The following is a 21,394-nucleotide window of genomic DNA, read 5'->3' as shown; positions in this document are numbered from 1 at the left end:
AAATCAACGCCAAACAAAACTCCCTCTACACTCCTTCATTTAGCAATACCCTGCCACCTAAAACAACCACCACAGATTCCCCGGTGCCATTCAGCTTCAAACCGCTCACCGTTCTGGAGGTTGAAAAAATCATCTTCAACTTGAAACCCTCCAATTGCCAAGGGGACGCATGTCCAGCCCCGATCATTAAGGAATCGGCTCATGACCTCGCTCCTTTTATTACCACTTTTATTAATGCCTCTTTTCAATCAGGAGTGGTCCCCAACAACCTGAAGGATGCTTGGGTCATCCCTCTACTAAAAAAACCTACTTTAGATCCGGAGGTCCCAACCATCTACAGGCCCATTACGACGGTCCCTTTTTTGCTAAAAATCTTGGATAGAGCAGCGTATCTTCAGATACAGAACTACCTGGAAACTAATAATCTACTAGGCACGAGACAATCCGGTTTCAGACCCAAGCACGGTACGGAGACAGCCCTCCTTGATCTTAAAACCCAAATCGAGGACCTTAAAGATAAAGGTAAACTAGCCCTGCTATTACTATTAGACTTATCTGCTGCCTTCGATTTGGTCAACCACCAAATCTTCTGTCACCACCTGAAAATGGCAGCCCACTTCTCTGACAAGGGCACTAACTGGATTCAATCCTTCCTGGATAACAGACAGAGGAGGGTATTCTCCTCAACCTCCTCAGCTGACCCGGCGCCAGTCCCTTGTGGGGTCCCCCAAGGATCGTGCATATCCCCCACCCTCTACAATGTTTTCACTAAACCCCTGTTCGATGTGTTGGACTATCTGGGTGTCACCTACACTAATTATGCTGATGACACCCAGATACACATCCCCATTATGGGCGAATACACGGTAGACTCGAAATCTCTAAATGACATATACCTTGTCATCCAAACATGGATGGCCCAACATGAGATCTGTCTCAATGATGACAAGACAGAGCTCCTCATCCTAGGCTCTCAGCAAAGACTTAACAAGCTGAACCCCATATTCAGCTCCTTTAATATTGACGGAAACTCCATAAAAGTCTCTAAAGATACAAAAACTCTCGGAATCTACCTTGACTCCAAACTTTCCCTCCATAGACAAACGAATGCAGTTGCTGCCGCCGCTGCTTACACCTGCAAGCTGATCATAGCATGCCGGCCCTTTTCTTTCCACTCAGAACTGTATTATCCTTGCTAGGACTCTGGTCTGGTCCAAACTGGACTATTGCAATGCATTGTACCAAGGTACTAACCAAGGCAACCTAGACAAACTCCAGGTCATACAAAACAACGCCATCAGAGCAGCCCTCAATATCCATAGATCAGCCCACATCTCGGAAACCAGGAAGAACCTTCATTGGTTGTCAGTCACCCAAAGGATCTCACTAAAATCACTTGTCCTGACCTACAAATGCTTGAACAACCTGGCCCCCATCTATCTTTAAATTTAAATTCCCCCATCCCTCTCCCCCACACCTTTGAGTGGTCACGGTGTCTGCAGACAGCGTGGTAGTCCGCAGATGGCACAGGCACATCTGGGTCTTTTAAGGATGCCTGGCATGGAAAGGGGACTGTGGGGATTAACCAATCAGGTTTAATGGGTGTGGTGTACAGGAAGAGAGAGTTGCAGGAGTTTTGTTTGCAGGAGTTTTGAGAGTACTGACTGAAAATGGCTATGTCGTTGAGGAGGCACAGTGTATGGATTTTGGGGGACTGAAGGTGTATGTTGAGCACTGTGGATTGGGTGAAAATCTTGGATTCCTTGAATTTGAAATGTCATGGTATGGAGTGCGAGAAATGAAGTGGGCAGATGTGCTTCCGTTTTGTGAGAATATGGTTCACTAGAAGCATTCGGACATTATTGTTCTTCATTGTGGATAGACCAGTTTGGGGTAAGTCACTGGAATTTCATTGCAGTTTGCAATGAAGGAGACATGTGGAAAGTTAATAGAAATGGTTCCAAATTCAAAAATAATTTTTTCTTGAATTTCTTAGAGACAAATGTGGATGCAAGGCGCAACGTGAATAAAGCTGTGTGTGCTTTTTCTGAGATGTTGCCATGAGAATATTACGTTTGATATTGTGAAAAGTTTTCAGAGAGATGGAGTGCATCTAACTGATGTGAGCAACCAGATTTTTCTGGAAAACATTCAAAATGCATTGAAACAGTTTTTGTGAACACATAATATTTATGTTGTGTATAATCTTTGTTAGTTTAGTATGTAAAACAAAATAATGAAAAAAATATTTAAAAGTCAAAAAGACAAAAAAAAATATTTAAAGAGCCACCATTTTTGCATGAAAAACAATGAAAAAGATTTTAATGCCCCCACCCCATGCCTGGAATGTTTTTGGTGTCTGTGGACTACCGCACTGTCCGTGGACAATGCAGGCTGCAAAGGGGCCTGTTGTCACATTCGCTCCTGGGAGGGGTCTAAGGAGGTGGAGGCTTGTTCCTCGTAGTGCTTTTACTACCTTCAACATGGATGCCACGAGGAAGAGCAGCACTCCAGGCTTCCGAACCTGGAAGTGCCAGGGGGCTCTGCCCCCAGCCTCGGAGAAGGGATTTCCTTTGGCGGCGTCTCCGAAGCGACTGTTACCAGAGGCCGCACATAGTAAGTAAGGGAAGTTAGACTAGATCCGTTACCGCTAGGTAAAGCTTTTCCTGTGAACCTCTTTCTCTTACTTTTCACCTATTCCTATAGCGACAATCCTCTCTTTCTGCAAACCTTAACTGAGACATTCAACACTCTTCAATCGGAAGCATTATCCTCACTCAGATCAGTATGTATCAGTCCACCGCTCTCCCGTACCCCAAACTCCTACATTCATTCACGCTCTAACCTTTCCGCACTTCTTTAGTCCCTTCTGCAGAGTCTGGGAATCTCTTTTTTCCTACCCCAGAACAAACGAGACGGACTATCAACACCGTGCCGTTCCATTTCAATCCCGGTGGCAGCCCTTTTGAATTAAAGGTATAGCATTCTTTACAAAGACTGCTCTCGCTGTCGTTTCATAAATATACTCACCCTGTTCCCCTTCCTTAGGAGAATCCGTGACAGCGAGCAAGCATCTCCCGAAAAACTCCTTTGGAACCGAAGCACACAACCTGTGGATCCCGACTTTCCAGCTCGCCAGGGTTTTATTCCCCATGAGGGTTTCCCTGCCTCTTTCTCTCTGAGCCCGGTTTCTCAGGCGCTGAGAAAAGAAGGTAGGTGAGCTTTCCATTCTTCTCTAAGGAATCCATCAGGACCAGGTTAGTGTTGTTTTTTGTTGTTATCCGAGTGCTACGTTAATGACTGTGAACATGTTTCATTTGTAGTAAATTCAAAATTGTTACACCTGTGACTTTTTTTCTCACTTCTATTTTTTAACTGGGAAAGGTGGTTTGGGATTTTTGGGGGGATTTTTTGTTTTTTTCTCCAGGAGAGGTAAAGTAAGGTGGGGGAGGGAAGGGGCACCAACCACAGAGACCAAGGGCAGGTGGCCAGAGGAAGATGTCGGGCAGTCCTTAATCAAGGTAGGTGGCAGTGTTTCTCATGCTCCTTGAACGCAGCGTTGAAACCAATCCAAAACTGCTCCCCCCACAGATCGGCGCTTATCAGTTCAAAAATAGGACTGTGACCCTCAAAAGGGAAGGGTCAACAGCATTCTGTATGGCCTGTGAAGCCACTGCAGGGATCCTCTGCCCCAAAGGATTACCCTTTGTCGTAATAGGATCAGTTGAAGATGATGGGGTGGAGGATGTCAACCTACTATTAACCGAGAAGAGTATCTCCTTCCTCAGAGCATTCGCGTGGTTAGATTTGGTGTGGTGCCTCATGGAATTTGTCCCAGAGGAATACAAGCCAGGTTTTCCACAACTGAGTACAACTTTGCACCCAGTGCATTTACCTTGCTTGCACGAGCCTTCAGGACATTTCTAAAAGTCATAGAAAATTGCCACACCCAGTACTCACTCCGAGTACTGGAGATAGGGACCTCCTCCACCCTGTCCTCTTCTTCCTCTTGATTCTAATCATCTGTATCTTCACGCCTGTTCTCCTGTCCAGGTCCTCCAGGTTGTTGAGGCGGTGGTGGTGGGGTGGTTGGGAAGCAGAGATGACCATAATAGATGCCATTCCAGCAGGTTTTTAAAAATCTGCAGAGCAAGTGTTTCTCAAATGCTCTCTCCTGGACAGCCAGATTGAGAATGAGGAAAACTAATGGTGGGTCCATCCAGAGGAACCGTCTGTGGACAGTCATGATGTCCTCAGACTACTGAGCCGAAAATAGACCTTGAAAAGTTGTAAAAAGTTGCCAGATCAGTCAAGAATGGGTCTGGGAGCTGTGGAAGGATACAGTTTCAGCTTGAAACAACCAGGATCGGCGGACAATGCACTTTTAAACTGTCACACCCCACAGGTGCTGTCACATGATGATGTCTGGCGACGTCCGTGGCCCGACTGAAGTCTGCAGACACCCATCGGGCAGGAATAGCAGAGCGCATGCGCGCAAGTTTCCGTAGAAAAGGCGCAGTGTCCGTGCACTAATTAATAGTGCATCATGCAAAACCGGACGTGTCTGGACATCACGCCTGTCGGGGGGTACCTGCATTTTCAGTGCGGACACCCTGGACAATCGTAGTCCCTGCAGACTCATAATTGAGGTTTAAAAACATTTTTTTTTATCACACAACAATATACAACACTTTATAGTATACAAAATATATGTATTTATGAAAGGTATGGGGCATCGGAATTGGAAACATAAATGGGAGAATTAGGAATTTATGTACAATAATGATCAGTGGAGGAAGGGAGTAAGGTTTCATCAGAGTCTTTGATTTATATTTTCAGAATTTGATGGTGATGACTGCTCAGGACAAGGGGGACAGGTGCAAGAAGGACAGTGATAAGGAACATTTTTAAAAACATGTTTTTTTTGACATATTGTAAAAGTTCTTTAAAATCATTACTTAGTTGATCCAATTTTGCAGATAAGTTCATGATTTGATTATGTACAGTTGGGGATAGGGCTTCTATTTGTGATTCTTGGGATTGTTTATAATTAAACTGGGTTGTGGTTTCTTCATGAAAACTATGTACTGTAAGAAAAAAGGAAATTATTATTTTAGTGAGGTCTGTACAAATTATAATATTTGCTTATATTAAAAGATGTATTGTATACCATGAGAGATGTTATCGTCACTCATTTCTTCTTTTGGGAAGTTCTCCTCTAACCACTGAAGTGTGTTAGCCATTTCTGTCAAAATGAAGAAATAGTGCTTTTTATTTATAATACATGTTTACATAATAAATGCTAATAATAAAGAAACAAAAACAGTGCACTTACTGTTTGGTGAAATATTGATTTAGAATAAGCGATTGGTGTATGTAAGTCTCTATGAACAGTTGTATTGAAGTGGTAATATCAGTGAAGTCATCAATGACATTTGTGATGTCATCTTTGATGTCCTTGGTGTTAGTTTTAGCAGCACACAGTGGTGGCGCAGGTTATGGTTGCTTAGCATACCATAACTGGTGAATTTCAATGGTTTTTCGGTTTTACTTGTAACCATAACATCCCTTTAACAAAGTTTTTTCACTGAATTTGATTAGGTTTTTATTAGTGCAACCTAATCATAAGATCCTTTAACAATGTTTTTTCACTGACTACAATATATAAAAGATATCAACATTGCAAGCTATAACATGCTATGTCATACAACCATAATACCGCAAATGGGTTACACAGATGTCATGATTTTAGAAGAACTAGACAGGAAAAAGCAAAAGAAATAACATTGCAATGCACACAAACAAGAATTAGAGAAGTGCGGAATACTAAATAATAATGCATGCACTCAAACGAAATGGAGAAACGCAGAACTTTAAATTCTTGACTCAATCAACATATTCTTTCAGATACACAGGCCTCTTTGTTTCCATTTTAAGCCTACTGATCTCCTCACTTCTGGAAGTATTACCATTCAATCATCCCCTTTCATTTCCTCTAACGCCATCCTGGTAACACATGCAACCAATACCTATAGCTTCCTCATCACATATTTTGCTCCCCAAAGGCAGGGACCTCCTGCATCTACTCACTCTACTCATATTCCTCACCCTACCATCAGAAGTCTTAACAGCTCCTGTGATGATTCACAAGGTGTTGTCACTTCTCCCCAAGGGGGAGCCCTTTTCCATGAGGATAGGGAGGTAAGACCATTACCCAATAGTCCCCTTAGGGGTGTTTTAATGCTGGAGGACCTCATGGGAAGGGACTCCCCCTTTGGGGACAAGGACGATCACCTGGAGTGCGGGCCATTGAATATTGCCACTCCCCAACATTCCCTAGCCTTCCACACTGTTCAGAACCATTTTATTTAAAGTCGACCTATGTACTGCTGTAACACATGGGATAATGCTTAAGCCAGAAGTACTAGGATGAAGAAGAGCACAGGATACATAAAGGTCGCTGACTTTGCTAGCACTGGTACAAGGTGATCCCGTGGAGGCATAATGATTAGAACAATGGACTGTTACAATCCGCCAGGGCGAGATAGGCAAAATGGTATAAGTATGAACGATGGACTAAACAAGCAGTCAAACCCAGCCATGAGAGGCAACAGTCACAAAAACCAGCATGAGTTTCAAATGCTGTGGGAAGAATGGAGTGTCAGATAAGAATGGAGGATGGCAGCAAGGCAAGGAACAAGTTCTTCATAGGTCCAGCTGATGCAAACCTGAGCTCGAAGCAGGAGCAAAGAGCCTAGCGGCAGACCGGTGCACGGAGCTGCCGCAGTGCTGTGGAAACTGAAGGGAGTAGACTGGTGCAGCAAAGAAATGAACCCCAGTCCCCGGCATTCCTGGTGGCATGCTGAAATCCCTTAGAACGTAACGGGAGGTGCGAGAGACCCGCAGAAGACAAGGGTGTGAAAGATAGCTCAGTTGGGGACCCTAACACTGACATACCCAGCATACGAGGAGAACTTCCTCATTGCAATGGTGACCATAAACCCACTGACCAACGGAGACGGGTCGGAGGCCATAGTCAGCACAAACCAAGTATCCTTGGAGAGCTTCCTCATTGCAGTGGTAACCAGAGAAGGGTCAGAGACCCTAAGAAAATAAGCCCAGCATCCGAGTAGAACGTCCTCATCAGAGTGGTGACCATAAACTCCCTGAACACCAGAGAAGGGCTGGAGACCCAAACCAGCATAAACCAAGCATCTGAGCCGAACCTCCTCATCATAGTGGTGACAATAAGCCCACTGATCAACAGAGACAGATTGGAGACCCCAACCAGTACAAACCAAGCATCAGAGGAGAGCTTCCTCATCAGAGTCACAGTAATAAGCCACTGACCACCAGAGTAGGGTCTGGGACCCCACCAAAAGGGTACTGAGTAAGCAAGCAGAACTTCCACCTCGCAGTGGTTGCACTAAGCCCAGTGATTACCAAAGAAGGATTAGCGACTTTGCTAACAACAGAACTGAGTGGCAAAGTGTACATCAAGCTGAGGACTGTGTGAAAGAACTTTTGAGAAACCAGGAGAAGGGAGTCATTCTCTTAGAGAAGGGGCAAAAGCTCTTGGAACAAACTCTAAAGACACAATCCCCCTGGTCTTGTTGTAAACTATGCTGAGCAGTACCAGGAAAAGGTAGTCATTCTCCTGGTACCGAAATTAATGTTGTAGAGATGTCAGGGCAAGGGAGGGATTCCCCTGGTTTTATTTGAAACTGTATCTATCTACACCAGGAGAAGGGAGCCATTTTCCTAAATTTGGAATTGCATAAAGTGTGCATGAAACCCCCAAGCCAGGGGAAGGGAGTCACTCCCCGGGCATATTTTTGTTGCAAGAGCACATTCTTTTGAACACTATCTAAGAATCAGGAGAAGGGAGACATTCTCCTGGAGAAGCAACTTTCTGTTAAATTATCCTTTAGTCCTAGTGTGGGGGATAGAGGTAGGTGGTGACCCAGGGCAGTGGTGTTTGATTTGACAGACATTTAGTATTAGTTTTGAGTCAGGGAAACCCCTCTTAGAAAATGGGATAGTGAGGGACGTTTTATACACAAATAAAAGTCTATAACCAACCCCATGCCACCTTTGTGTCATATTGCTTACTCGACACCCTTACACTCCTTGCATAACTTTTGTCACCTTAATAGGCCTAGACCATGTTAAACCCTGCTTCTGCAACCCAGGAGGCAGATGCTCCTTTTCTCATCAAGAAAGAGTTGGTGCGATGAAAAATAGCTGCCGCTGAAACTAAACCAAAAAGTATCCAAACACATTGGAATAAACCCTATGCTGTGATGAAAGCAGTGAGGTATCTTGATGTAGGGAGTAGTTTAATTTGATGTTAGGTCGATTTTAAGTCCAAAGTGGAAAACCATACTGCTTCCCCAATAGTCCCAAGCATTTCTGATGATGTTTATCAGGCACTACACATTATTGAGGGCCCTCAAATTGATGCATAGTCTAAACTCATCATTAGGTTTCCTCCCCACAACTAATGGCGAGACCCATTCTGCCAAATCCACTCTTTCTATAACACCTTGCTCTTCCTTGCTCTTCCATGAGTGCCAATTCTTTCTTAACTTCCTCTCTCACAGCAATGAAAATGTTCCTTAACGTGTGAGCTACCGGAACCACATTCTCCCTCAACCTTATTTTGTGTGAAAGGTTTTTAAGGCAACCTAACTCATCTCTGAACACTCAATGCCTTATAAATCCCCCTTTCAAGACTGACACCCTGCCATCTTTGCCATCACTACTTCCCTGGCCTTCAATAGCAATACATGCTTCTTCAGCATTGGGAATGTTCTAACTTGATATTCAGCCTTTTCTGGTGTGACCAACTTAAAAGAAGCAAGGATCATTTGTTCGATACATACACGTTCCCATTAGCAGCACGTTCTTTGAATCCCATGGTGGCCCAAAACCACCCCATAAGCTCAATACACTTACCTCTATATTACACAGGATCTATGTCTATTTCATTCAGTGGCATGGTACCCCTCCGATTTCTGTCAAGAACATTCTCAGGCATGAGCATATATTTTGCACCAGAGTCAATCACCATGTCTTCTGCTATCCCTGGCAGTACTATTTGTGCCATAGGTTTTTCTGCATCAGTATCAGCATCTTGGATCACATTGATCACATTAACCATCTCCTCAACCATGTATGAAAACTCATCCAGTTCTTCACATAACTCATCCAGATAATCAGTAGACTCCATCCTGCTCCTGCAGCAACTAGTGAAATGACCTTTCCGGTCACACTTCGTGCATAACGTCTCCAGCGCAGGACACTTATTAGTGTTGGCTAACTAGAATTAGCTATCACATCTAACACATATTTTCCTTTTCTCTCCTTCATTCTTCTCCTTGTGGAAAGGTTCCTTCCACATAAACTGCCTCTTTTTTCCCTGCTTCTTAGCATGCACTGCTAGTACTTCCAAAGAGAATTAGGGCTCACTTGTATTTTCATCAGAACATGACCTCTTCTCCACCTCTTCACATTTACTGGTGTGTTCTACTTCCTTGGCAACTCTGACCATAGCATCTAAGGACGGATCTCCCTCAACCATAATGCTTCTCGTACCTTTCCATCAATGTATTTAAGCATGAATCGATCTCAGAGTTGCTCCTCCAGTTTACTACCACATGCAATGGCAAGTCCTCTGAGTGCAGTGATGTGTTACTTGACAGTTTTGCCTTGCTCCTGCACTCTCTTATCAAAATGGTACATCTCCTAATTTTCATCTTAAAATGATTTTCCAAAATCTTCCTACATTTCTCATACTCTGTCAAATCATCTTATTCTTCTTGACTTAAACTGATATTTTCTAAGGCAATGTATCAAAAGTGGCATTTTCACTTGTCTGAGTAGTTTGGTCCGTTCACTACTCGCACATAATGGTCAAATCTTTTACTCTACCTCTTCCCTAGCACCTGCGGTTCCCCTTGAGCTTCAGGAAAGAAAGTGGGAGGAAGTACACTGTAAATTTCTTGTACAATTCACTAATTTCAGTTCCCCAGAAGGAGACTACTGTCTTTGCAGGCTGTACTCTCAGGAAGAGACTTGACACAGGTATCTGTGCACTTGCAGACACTTCCCTGCCAAAATGTATTTTTTATTTTATTCTTTTTATTCTCCATATTCTTGAAAGGCACTTGATAGCAAGGTGAAAATGTCCACATGTAATTATGCTCTTATCTCTGTGCACTGTGAATGTGCAACACAGTCCGGTTCAAGGTGTAGGGAGCTCACTTGTCACACTATTCGTAATTTCCTTTGTTTTACTCATGGAGCATCATCTGTTGTCCAGTAACTCGTGTCACTTTGTTTTATTCTCCCTTTTTTGTGGCCTGCGCACATGGCGCACCATTGGATGGTGTCCTTGATTGCCAGGCAACGCTCACCTCATTCCACATGTGCCCAACAGCGCTGGGTCCTTTACTCTGCGTTGTCACCCAAAACAGTGCACACAGACAGGGCGAAGGAGCACCCAAGCCGAAGGACACTTGCCTTCCCACTGATCGCTCCTTTGGAGGGCGGTGGCTTCCCCGGCCTTCGCTGTCCACAGAGGTGGCTCCTCCGAATTGTTGGGGATATTGTGAAGGCATCATGAAATAGACACAGACAACGGAAGGTATGTTTTGTGCTATTGACTTTTATCTAAATTGAATTGGTTTGGTATAAAGCCTAACTGGCCCTATGCTAAGGTGGGTTGTCTCTATCTAACTAAAACTGATGGCTGTCAGTGTCCGGAAGTCCATAGCAAAATGTCTCTCTGTGTCAAAAACCTATAATTGCCCTTACATCCAAGATTTGTAAAGAGTAAGGATGCAAACGTCAAATAAGGAGTGTCATAAACAAAGGTACCTTCTTCCAGCTCTGTAAACAGCGTTAGGGGGTATCCCTTCACCTAGATGCACACAGTTCTGGTAGCCAAAATGAGGGGTCCAGCCCCATACAAACTTTAATGTTCCAAAAGAAAGTTCTATTTTCCTCAACGAGTAAAGGGTGCATTCCAACCCTTCTGGTTGTTTCCAAGGTTGATAACACACAGTTCATGGGTTTCACCAAGTTTACAAAGCACAAATTGTTTCCAAATAGCTTCTTGCCAGTTTAACACATATTTCCTCTCTGTTTGTTAGGATGGCTTTTCACCAGGCATGTGTGCTCGGTCTAGGCGCAGTTGTTGGACCACACAGTGCACCCATCACAGGTCACGCAACTGGGACGTATCTTCTGAGTCTTTATACTTTGTGTTCCAAACCAACACCGGTTTTCTAGTACACTATCCTGCTAGAATTTCCTTACGATAGCATGCACGACTGGTTTAGCAGCAAAATGTCTGTATTCGTCTTGGGTAGGTTTCTGTAACGAAACGAAATGTAACCTGTAAGGTCTGTCACTAATTTAGTTCTTAAGTTAAATGAGCACCCTGGGAGGGGAAGTTAGCCAATCAGGTGGCTAGGAAAACAGGCCTGACCCACTGGTGGAAGCCCACATTCCAAACTGCCTGACGGCCGGCTCACCTGCCACCATCTTCCCCACACCCTCATCCCCATTTTTATTTTCTTTATTAACCCCCCCACTTACCTTATTTCGGTTGTGGCAGCCGCACCTTCCTCTCAGCTTCCCACGGCCACGGTAACATGAAATAACATGAACACACGGTGGCACTGCTTTTGGACCAAAAGATACATCAACACGCTTAGCCTGTGGTATTCCTTAATGTCTTTTCAGCCTGTGTGACAAAACTAAGGATTGTGGGACTAGATCAGACACCTAAAATATATAACACATGGTAAGCTTCACTAGTGTTTCAAACATAGCCATTAATAGCTACCTATGTAGAAAATACCCATTGGAGGTTACTTAGAAAAAATATTTTGATACCTAACAGATATATCGCGTGGGAGTCACAAAAACATACTGCAAGAGCCCTCAACTGAGGAAGAGGAGCCACGGCAGGTAACTTCACAGTGCCCCCAGGAAATAATTTTACATAATAACTAAATTAGAGATAGACCTTATAGGTTACATTTCATTTCAAACCAAACCAGTCATGCATGCTATTGTAAGGAAATGCATGGTACATATCCCATTGTGGGCTCAAAAAGAAATGTTCTTACATTCATTGACAAATAAATAAATCCAGTCATGCATGCGTTCCTAATCACCATTCGATGTTTATATTTAGAGCAGAGAACATAAACACAGGAACCCTCATTAGAGGGATTCACCTCTTTTGTCCTGAGGAAGGCCACTCCAACTAGAGTACTTGCCAATTGCTCCAGAGGCCAAAACACAGATGTATCGACGACAAGTCAAGAATATTAGTGGTGCCATATGTACACCACTATAATAGTCTAGTAAATCAGGCATTTAGATTAAATTGACCCTTATCCAGCTTTAGGTGAAACATTGTGGGATGATGAGCATTTTTAGCTTTTATATGTTTTGAATTTAGCACATATGTAATGTAATGCACTTTAAATATGATGTGGCAATTGTGTTTATATCAATATGTAAACACTAACATGGACTTCTCCATGTGTATATTTATATGAGATGAATTGTACATAAAATACGAAAAGAGGAGTGAAATGGGTGTATTGTAAACTGGGAATCGCTCTGTTTTGATCATAGTGTTATACTTTACAAAACATATACATAATAATAAATGAGAAAACGTATTTTCTATATACAGCCATGCAAACGCAAAACTCAAAATGGTATAGAAGGCAGATGTAATGATAAAATACAGAAACCATTCTCAATGATCTGTTTTTCTTAAACTACTTCATACACTGTTGAGAGGAAAATCCAGATATACAACTACAGAGCCAACTGGCTTCAGGACCCATAGTCCTGTACTGCCACAATCTATTTTATGAAGATCTCCTCCTAGGATCATGCGGTGTTGAGGATCCAGAGTGCAAGTGATGGATTGTCTCACCAACCTCTCGTAATGTAGTGAAAGGGTACAAGATTCATGATATGTTTCTTTCATATTACTCTGAGGATTTGCTGTTACAGAATACCATGAGGCACCAACAAGTGACTAGATTCTGGAATAGCTAAACCTGTGTCATCCTCAGTTAGGGATTGCTTGGCTAAGCCAGCCAAGTCTGATAATCCCCTCATTCTTCCTTTGTGAGAGGTGACATTTCCAAATAACACATGGCCCTCAAAAGGAATAGTCCAACTGCAACTCAATTAAATAGTCTAATTCGTAAATTAGCTTGCATGTATTCATTTATGTATGTTCCATTTGTAGGTAATACATGAGAACTCTGCATCAGAGCACCCACGAAAAAGCAACCACAGCAAAACCTAAACAGTGTCACCCCTAAATCATGATCTGCTTGGGGCTGCTTGAGTGAGTAGGAGGACATGGAGCTTTGTAGTGCTGGGATAAAACCTACCCTTAGAGCTACATTACATCACAAATAACATCTACAAAATCGTGAGGAACTGGGGCGAGTTGGCCAACAGGATACTAGATAACACTTTTTTGCCATTTTACATGGGAGAAAAAAAACACTCCTCATATGTGACAATACCTTCATACATCGCATCTGACATCCGGATGGTCCTGCTCCACTCTCCTGTTGCATGCTTTGCAGAGCAGATCACCTCCGTCCCATTGACGCAGCCTGTGGTGTTGACTAGTGCTCTGCCCGTTGTGTTGTAGGTGCCATCGGGATTCTTTATCAGCTTTGTATTGTTTTCAAAAAATTGGGATTCTCCACATGTTGTGCTCATTGTGAGGTTTAAGGAGGATGGATAGAACTTGCTTGCTACACACATCACCTGCACTGGATGGTGTTTCTCATCAGAAGAAGACGAAGAAAGCCAAACTCTGGGGGGAGCTGTGGAGAAGATACAGATGTTCAAACCACTGGACTAAAGATAACTGGACATCTGTCAATCACTGTGAATTCCTCAATCCCCTTACTTTGTAAGAAAATTGAAAAAACTGTAAGATCATTCCTTTGGAAAACATCTTATTTTGGCATATTTGTGGTGGATTCAGAATTATTTTAGTACTATGATCTCACAAATTGATGAAATACCTTTTTGACTCAGATAACATCTCACATGAACTTACACCATGATGGCATCACAGAAAATGTCATCCTTAGACATGATTCTCATAAACAAAATAACGAATAATTACCAAAGTAGACAACAAACTAGTTCAGTTATCAACCATATTTTGGTTGGGGTGCTGCCTTGGTATACTCTGGGTGATATCATGATATGATAAGGATCCACCAAGCAGAATGAACACGGTTGGCTTGAGATAACACATAAGCCCAGGCAGCAAAATAAAAACTGGGCCATGCTGACAATCCTTCAAAAAAGAGTCGCACATTTGTAAATCACAAGTGAGACTTTTTTGGGTAGCATACATTGGGTCTCATTCTGAGTTGGCCGGTCCGCTATTAAAGTGCCAGTATTCACAAATACAGGCACTTTACCGGATCGGCTGTCTTCGGGTTTGCTGGTGGGGCACCTGAGTTACTTCCAGCTAAAAACTGGAGGTAAGGCAGCCACCCTACCAGCAAAAAATGCCTTATGACTCCATGAATGAGGATTTCACCGTCGCTTTGGCACTCGTGATGCCGCCGGACCGAGGGCCAGAAACGGTAACAGCCTCTGCCAGTATCCTGGTGGGTTTACCAACAGGATACCAGCAGAGTTACAATGAGGCCCATTGTTCACTAAATGACTTCTGAGTATTATCATTTTTGGAAGGTAAGGTACAGGTATATTATATGAGTTAAACAGGTTCAGCAGGAGGTAAATAGTTGAGTTTCAAAAATAAAAACATTTCTCTGTTTTGTAGAGCTGATTTGCAATTTAGGACATAAATCACAAAAAGCCAACCGACAATATTATCTCTGAAAGCCATATAAAAACAAGTAATGCAAAAAAATATGATTGTAACTTTGTTTTCCCATTAGAAATGGGAGATTATGTACCATAAGTCAAAGTGAGCCTCAAACAGCTCAGAGAAGGGGCACACTCATCGGAACTCAGTAAACAGACACCGGCCCTTACTTGATACAAGCAGACTGTGCCCACACAAAGGAGCATGGGCGGTCCACATAAAATTAAAAGAGGGGGCATTGCTGCCGAGTGAAACAATACCCACTTTCCTGTGAGGCAGATGAGGGCATTTATGACACACGCCTCACGTTATGGCATCAGCGCATAATACAGATATCAACCTCCCCATGCAATCCGGCCATATATCCGATAAAGAAAGCAAAGGGAGGGGCCTAGATATTTATACAGGACCTCTGCCCCCTGAATAATGTGCTGGACGCCAAGTTCCCACTTGTGACAAATCCAGCTACAGTAGTATGTAATATTCCAGCAAATGCAATACCTTTCACAGTGATTGATTTGAAAAATGCTATCTTCTCCATCCGATTGCATCACGACTCTAGATATCTCACTGCATTCACGTATCGTGGCATCCGATTTGAACACACAAGGTTACCACAGGGGTATTCTATTGAGGAGTGCAACGAGGGATCATCTGAGTGAATAACATTTATTACGTTCACATTAATTGGGCTGCAGCCACACTCCTCCCGTGATCAGCTCTGAACGGACTAACTGTTCTAATCATAACATTCCACCATCTTGCAGGGGTTCTCACTGATGTCATAGCTTCTGATTCCATTGGGAGTGTTACATGTTACTATTAATCTTTATACTGTATTTTGCATTACACAAACTATGTACAATACATAATACACCCCCTTCCAAACAAATAAAAAGAAGAGTTCTGCAAATTAAATAACAAAGAAGTGATTACACTGAACTTGTGATCTAACAGCCATGCACTAACAGGACAGTGATGAGGCAATGGAAGGAGCTTGTGGAGTCTGTAGTGTCTCTAAGAAGAGCAAACTGATCTCTTGACTACTCGCTCCTTATTCCACACATCACCTCCTTCCAACTGCACTGCATTCCCAAACTCCTCCCAGACAGTTTTGTCACAAGAATATTTGGGATATGCTTTTCTGGTCCATGTGGGAAGCTTAATTTTAACCTCATCACCTCTCCTCACATTCACTGATTTACATCCATGCTTTTTATCATACCATCTGTTTATTCCTCACCCTTCAGCTTCACCCTCTCTTGTACAACTTTGACATCAATGTCTACTATTTTGGAGTGACCCATCCAAACTGGCACGAATAAAGTGTTGTGTTTTCGGCCTCGCATTGCTCAAATGGACTGACACCACTCACTGGATGGGGAGCACTCCTGTATTGGAACACTCTCCAAAGCAGTTCCTTCTGCCAGTCTCCACCAGCCTGCATCAACATGAAAATCCCTTCCATGAGCGTCCTGTTAAAATGCTCAACTACTTCATTACTCTGTAGGTGGTACAGTGCTGTTCCCTTCTGCTTAATACCATTCTCCACTGCCCAATCTTGAAACTTTTCGGAGATAAACTAGGAACCATTGTCACTGATCAACACTCCTGGGCAAGCTTCCCTCCAAACGATACTCTCTAGAAACCTGATCACTTTGATGTGATATCCTTAATTACTCCCAATTTTGGCTACTTGGTAAGCAAATCTATGACTACAACCACATGAGTCATGGACCTCTCGAAAGTTCAATGGTCCCAACAAATCTATTCCATTGGTATCCCAGGGGACTCTGGGTGCTTGACGTATCACTGAGACTAGGGCCCTTTAGGAACATGCATGTAATGGATGGGATCACACAGAATAACTTTGAGTCCAAATAACCAAACCAACTCAGGAAGATGACAAAGTCTTTTCACAAAACATAGTTTATATATCAAAAATACATCAGAAGTGATGTCATACTATGTGGCAAATAATGAAAAACCTACTGAGGATAGTTATTGGCTTAAGGGGACCATCTAAGTATATTTTCTACAGGTACTAGGATTGTGATTGGCTGCACAATGTCAGGTAAACATATGCCTACCTCTAAATCATGACATATTCAGAAATATTTGATACAAGGTTTCCCATTGGTTTTCAAACTACAAGGTCCTTTGTTATATGGACCATTATAATTGGTTGGCGCGCTTGTGCCATGTCTGGAACATTCGGTTCACTTAGTAGCATGTAAGCCCAGACTCAGGTGCAAGGAGATGGGGCATGACACTACCTCCCCACCTAATTAGCCCAGCATCTCTCATCACCCATGCCTTCAGCCACGAAGATTGTCTTTGAACTTGGCCTTGCAAAAGTATCCTTGTCTCCAGAATACATGGGAGTGTGAGCACTCACTATCGTGTTCTGGGACTCCAAGTCCGAACTCTATTTTTATTCTTGGCTCATGTGACAAGAGACCACGATTTGGTCAATTTTGCAGGTTTTAAATGCCTTAAATGAATTAAACCTGGCACTCTTGGTGTTATTTGTTTGCACCTTAACAAGGGATGATTCATCCTTCGCACGTTTCCTCCTTTCCAGAATATATAGCTGACCTTGGCTGCTACGGTCTTGACTCCAGGAAAGACAACCTCACCATGCAGCTCCGTGATTCAGCTTATTCTTGCTGCGACACGGTTTTCCCTTTCCTCTTCATGAGTCCTGTCTTACTTAATTCATGATACTGATGCCCAGCTTCTATACAATGGCAGCTTGGCCTGCATTCTATTCACTACATATAGCCAGCTTCTATGATGTCTTAGTCTACTTACGTTTCAGCGTCTGTACAATTATTGAACAGTTGGTTCTCTGCAGCACTTTGTGCACGTGTAATCTTCTTTTTCGTATTTAAAAGTGCACTTGATTCTTCACTTCGTGATTAGTTTCTGTGGGATCCATACATCCTCTCCAGCCAGTATCTCAGGACACCGTATATGTCTCTTGTGACATCACTAGCTTCTTTCTTTGCTCTTTTTCATATTCCTTCAGGGAGTTCCTCGCTTAGGTTGTCATTCCTTCGGGGATACATTCGGTACATTTGTCTCAATGGGTATCTTCTTTCTAACACACGCTGCGGTATTGGCACAACTGCTGGTGTCAAACACAGCACAATTTCAGGTCTCCAACATATGGGAGGTAGGTGGCAGGGTTTCCTGCAGAGGCATGCAGCTGCTCCTCTATATCACCATGGGGGAGTTCTCATCTCCAACACTTTATCGCTATTCTTACACTGTTCACACTCTTTTATCCTTAATGCAATAAATGTGTCCATTCCCGGCCACCAAAAATCCATTCTTATGAAGGGCTTGGTTCTACCAATTGCCATATGTGCCTTATGCCCTAAATCGACAACATGTTCATGCATACTTGTTGGTGCCAATAATCTTTGGCCTCTACACAGCAGTCCATCAACCACACACAATTCATCTTTGACTTTCTTATACTGTTTGAGCTTATCACTCCACCTTTCATCAACACTACAATTCCACACCTCTTGTATCATCCTACTCACTTCTTGGTACAAACCATGATCCTGATCAGCGTCTAGCCATTCCTTCTCCTCTAAAAACTCTTCCACAATAAAAATGTCCTTGTCAACTTCATCTCCCTGGATATCAAACTCATCATCCTCCAACAGTGGGCGTCTGGATAACGCATCCACCAGCACATTATCCTTACCATGTCCATGCTCCACAATGAAATCTAATCCTTGCAACCTTTTAATCTACTTAGAGATCCACCTAGAAACACCATCTAAACCCTTTCTGTTAAATATTGCAACTAAGGTTTTGTGGTTGGTGCAATCAGTAAACTCCCTGTTTTACAAGTATACCCTGAATTGTGTTACTGCCCACAGCACCGCCAGTGCCTCTTGCTCTATAATTGTAATTGAATACTGTCTTTCTACTTCTTTCAGCGGCTCGGGGCATATGCTATGGTATGCAACCCTGCTCCATTCTCCTGCAAGAGCACTCCTCCCAGCCGAAATTGTGAGGCATCAGTGTATACTATCATGCGTGTATTTTCCTTAAAACCTTGTAGCACTGGTGACTCAGTGATATCCTTCTTGATTCTCACACACTCCTCTTCACCCTTATTCCACGGAATCTCACCCCCTTTCGCATGAGCCTTCTGGACAAACCTTTAAAACATTTTGCATAATGTTTAATAATTCTTGGCCAGATTGAAAGTGTGCAGGGGTCGCAGATTTCCTAATTAGGAAATCTTTCTTTGTTGTAATATTTAATCATCCCAAGGAAGGACAGTACCTCTGCTTTGTTTTCCGATGATGCTATCTCTGTAATGCCTTTGACTCTGCGCACTTTGGGTAACATAGGTATCTCTTTTTCCAGACGCTCTGTTGAATGTCTTTTCCTTCCTCACCATGCTGGTTTCAGTCTGTTCAAGACCTTTCCTTGAATTGTCCGCAGCTGCATCTGCTCTGCCATCTTTGGCCAACTCTTTAATGCATGTTGGCGTATGTTCAAGATTCTTGGCTATCTCCCCAGCCCTGTCTAGGTTTGGATCCTTTTCTTTCCAAAATTCCTCACTCACCTTGTCTTCGGCACATTTTATCATTAATTTTTCTGTTAGTTGTTCTTCCCTAAAACACGATTTAAACTTGCCCTTGACAGCCAAGCCTCGCAATGCTGTAAGAAATTCTTGAATGGTTTCCCTTTCTTTCGTTCTCTGGTGGCAAAGTGGTTCCTGCAAGTATCTTTTTCTCCTTTATTTCATAGTGCTTAGCCAGTTTTAATAGACTTAGATCAACAGAGCTCAAGGTTACCCCTTCTTCTACTGTTGGTTCAGGGATCTTTTTGAACAACGCTTAACCTCCATGACCAAGACAATGGAAGAGAAGGGCATCTTTCCTATCCATAGAATAGTTTGGACCATAGACTGAAAGAATACATTTGAAAACATCCTCTTTCCACTCTTCCCATCTAATAACTGGCTCACCGCAACCTTGAGGCAGAAAAAACGCTGAACCAGGTATATTTGCCATGACCAACAGTTCTTTTTAAAAGTAGTGAACAATGCTGAGAAAACTAAAATAAGTGTTCCAGAGTGCACTACTTCAACTGTGAGGAGGTGATATCCACTATTTTCAGGGCAGACCATGTGTTTGTCTTCTTTATTTCTTTACACTTTGCTATATAGATCACTGCCTAATCTTTTTATTGAGCAGTAATAGTGCAATGACATCTGCATGTTCCTTCATTGCAATAGCCTTTGAAGCCTATGCTGTACAAAATGAAACCCTCACAGGGATTGTAAGCTTGGCCCGCATTATCACTCTCCGTCACTCTCCCACTAGCTGCATCAAGCGGCAGTCTAGCCAGCTCCCACATCAACCACGTAGCCACGGCTCCTCACCTTCAAGGCTGGTCTCTTGGCCTGCTCTTTCCAGCGGTACCTCTGGATTGGCTGTCCACTCCCCAAATTCTCAGAAAATCATGGGTCCAACACGCCGCTGCCGTTATCTTCTGCAGCCCAGGCACCAGCAGTACTCCTCGTTGCCAATAACTTAATAAAAGTTATTCACTAAATTGATACCATCCTTGTTGACAATATTGAGGAGTCCAACGCAGGATCATGTGAGCGAATAACTTTTATTTCAAGTATGTTCAGATGTCTTTAGTCTGCCGCAATTTTGACTCTTTGTAGCCATAGAATCAAAGTAGAGGACGAACCCAGCTGTTATTAAAATCCAGGCAAGAACATTCATTACCATGACCTGATGTGGGAAGGTTAACAGTAGAAGCAGACATTTCATTCTCAAGAGATGAAAAAAGTGTGCTTTTATTAGAGCAGCAACAGGATTTTTTAGGGTCAGGACGTTGTCCAAGATTTTGCCAAGATATTTGACCGCAGCCTTGGGATTTTGTCACAGACCAAAAGTGCTATGCCAAAAGGCAGTTTTCCACAGATTAAGGGAAACATTCCCTGCTAGAGCCTCAGTTTTATTCAGGTTTATTTTCAAATAGTTTGTAACCATCAATTCTTTGATGAACATCAGGCAGTCTTTAATTCTTGCCAATGTACAATCACTAATGTCGGCATAGTTAAAAAACTGTCCATTTTGTCATAATATGTAATGTACGTGGTCTTGTATAGCGCATGTCTGCCACTATTGATTGGTGGCCTTGCTGAACTTGGCTCTTTAAGAGAAAATGGTGCTGGGGTTCATTAGTGGGTCGGAGAGGAAGGCAGGTGTGAAACTTGTGGTGTTGATGAGTGCAGGTCAGAAGAACCCAGTGAATGGGTGCCAATTTGCTTTCTACAGGTTTGGCGGAAGAAAATTGGGAAGATCCACAGACCTGATACACTACAGTGGTTTGGGTCTGGTTAGCCACTGATGTGGGAGAGTGCCTCAGGGATAAAGAGTAGACTTTAGTCATGGCTCGGTTAGTCTTGATGTGCTAACGGCTAGGCCTTTGATG

General features: G+C 42.9%; 1 protein-coding gene across 1 annotated transcript in view; it reads right to left on the bottom strand.

Moving 5' to 3' along the window:
• The window catches only part of LOC138513089 (uncharacterized), a 410,124-nt gene that overhangs the window by 103,141 nt on the left and 285,589 nt on the right, over nt 1-21,394 (bottom strand). Inside the window, exon 5 of the mRNA XM_069627758.1 lies at nt 13,575-13,883. Coding sequence (XP_069483859.1) covers nt 13,575-13,883 — 309 coding nt within the window. The remainder of the gene's footprint in view (nt 1-13,574; nt 13,884-21,394) is intronic.

This window comes from Ambystoma mexicanum, chromosome 12 (assembly GCF_040938575.1).
Source record: "Ambystoma mexicanum isolate Mex_15411 chromosome 12, UKY_AmexF1_1, whole genome shotgun sequence".
NCBI classification, from domain to species: domain Eukaryota; kingdom Metazoa; phylum Chordata; class Amphibia; order Caudata; family Ambystomatidae; genus Ambystoma; species Ambystoma mexicanum.
This window is presented reverse-complemented; position numbering and strand designations above follow the sequence as displayed.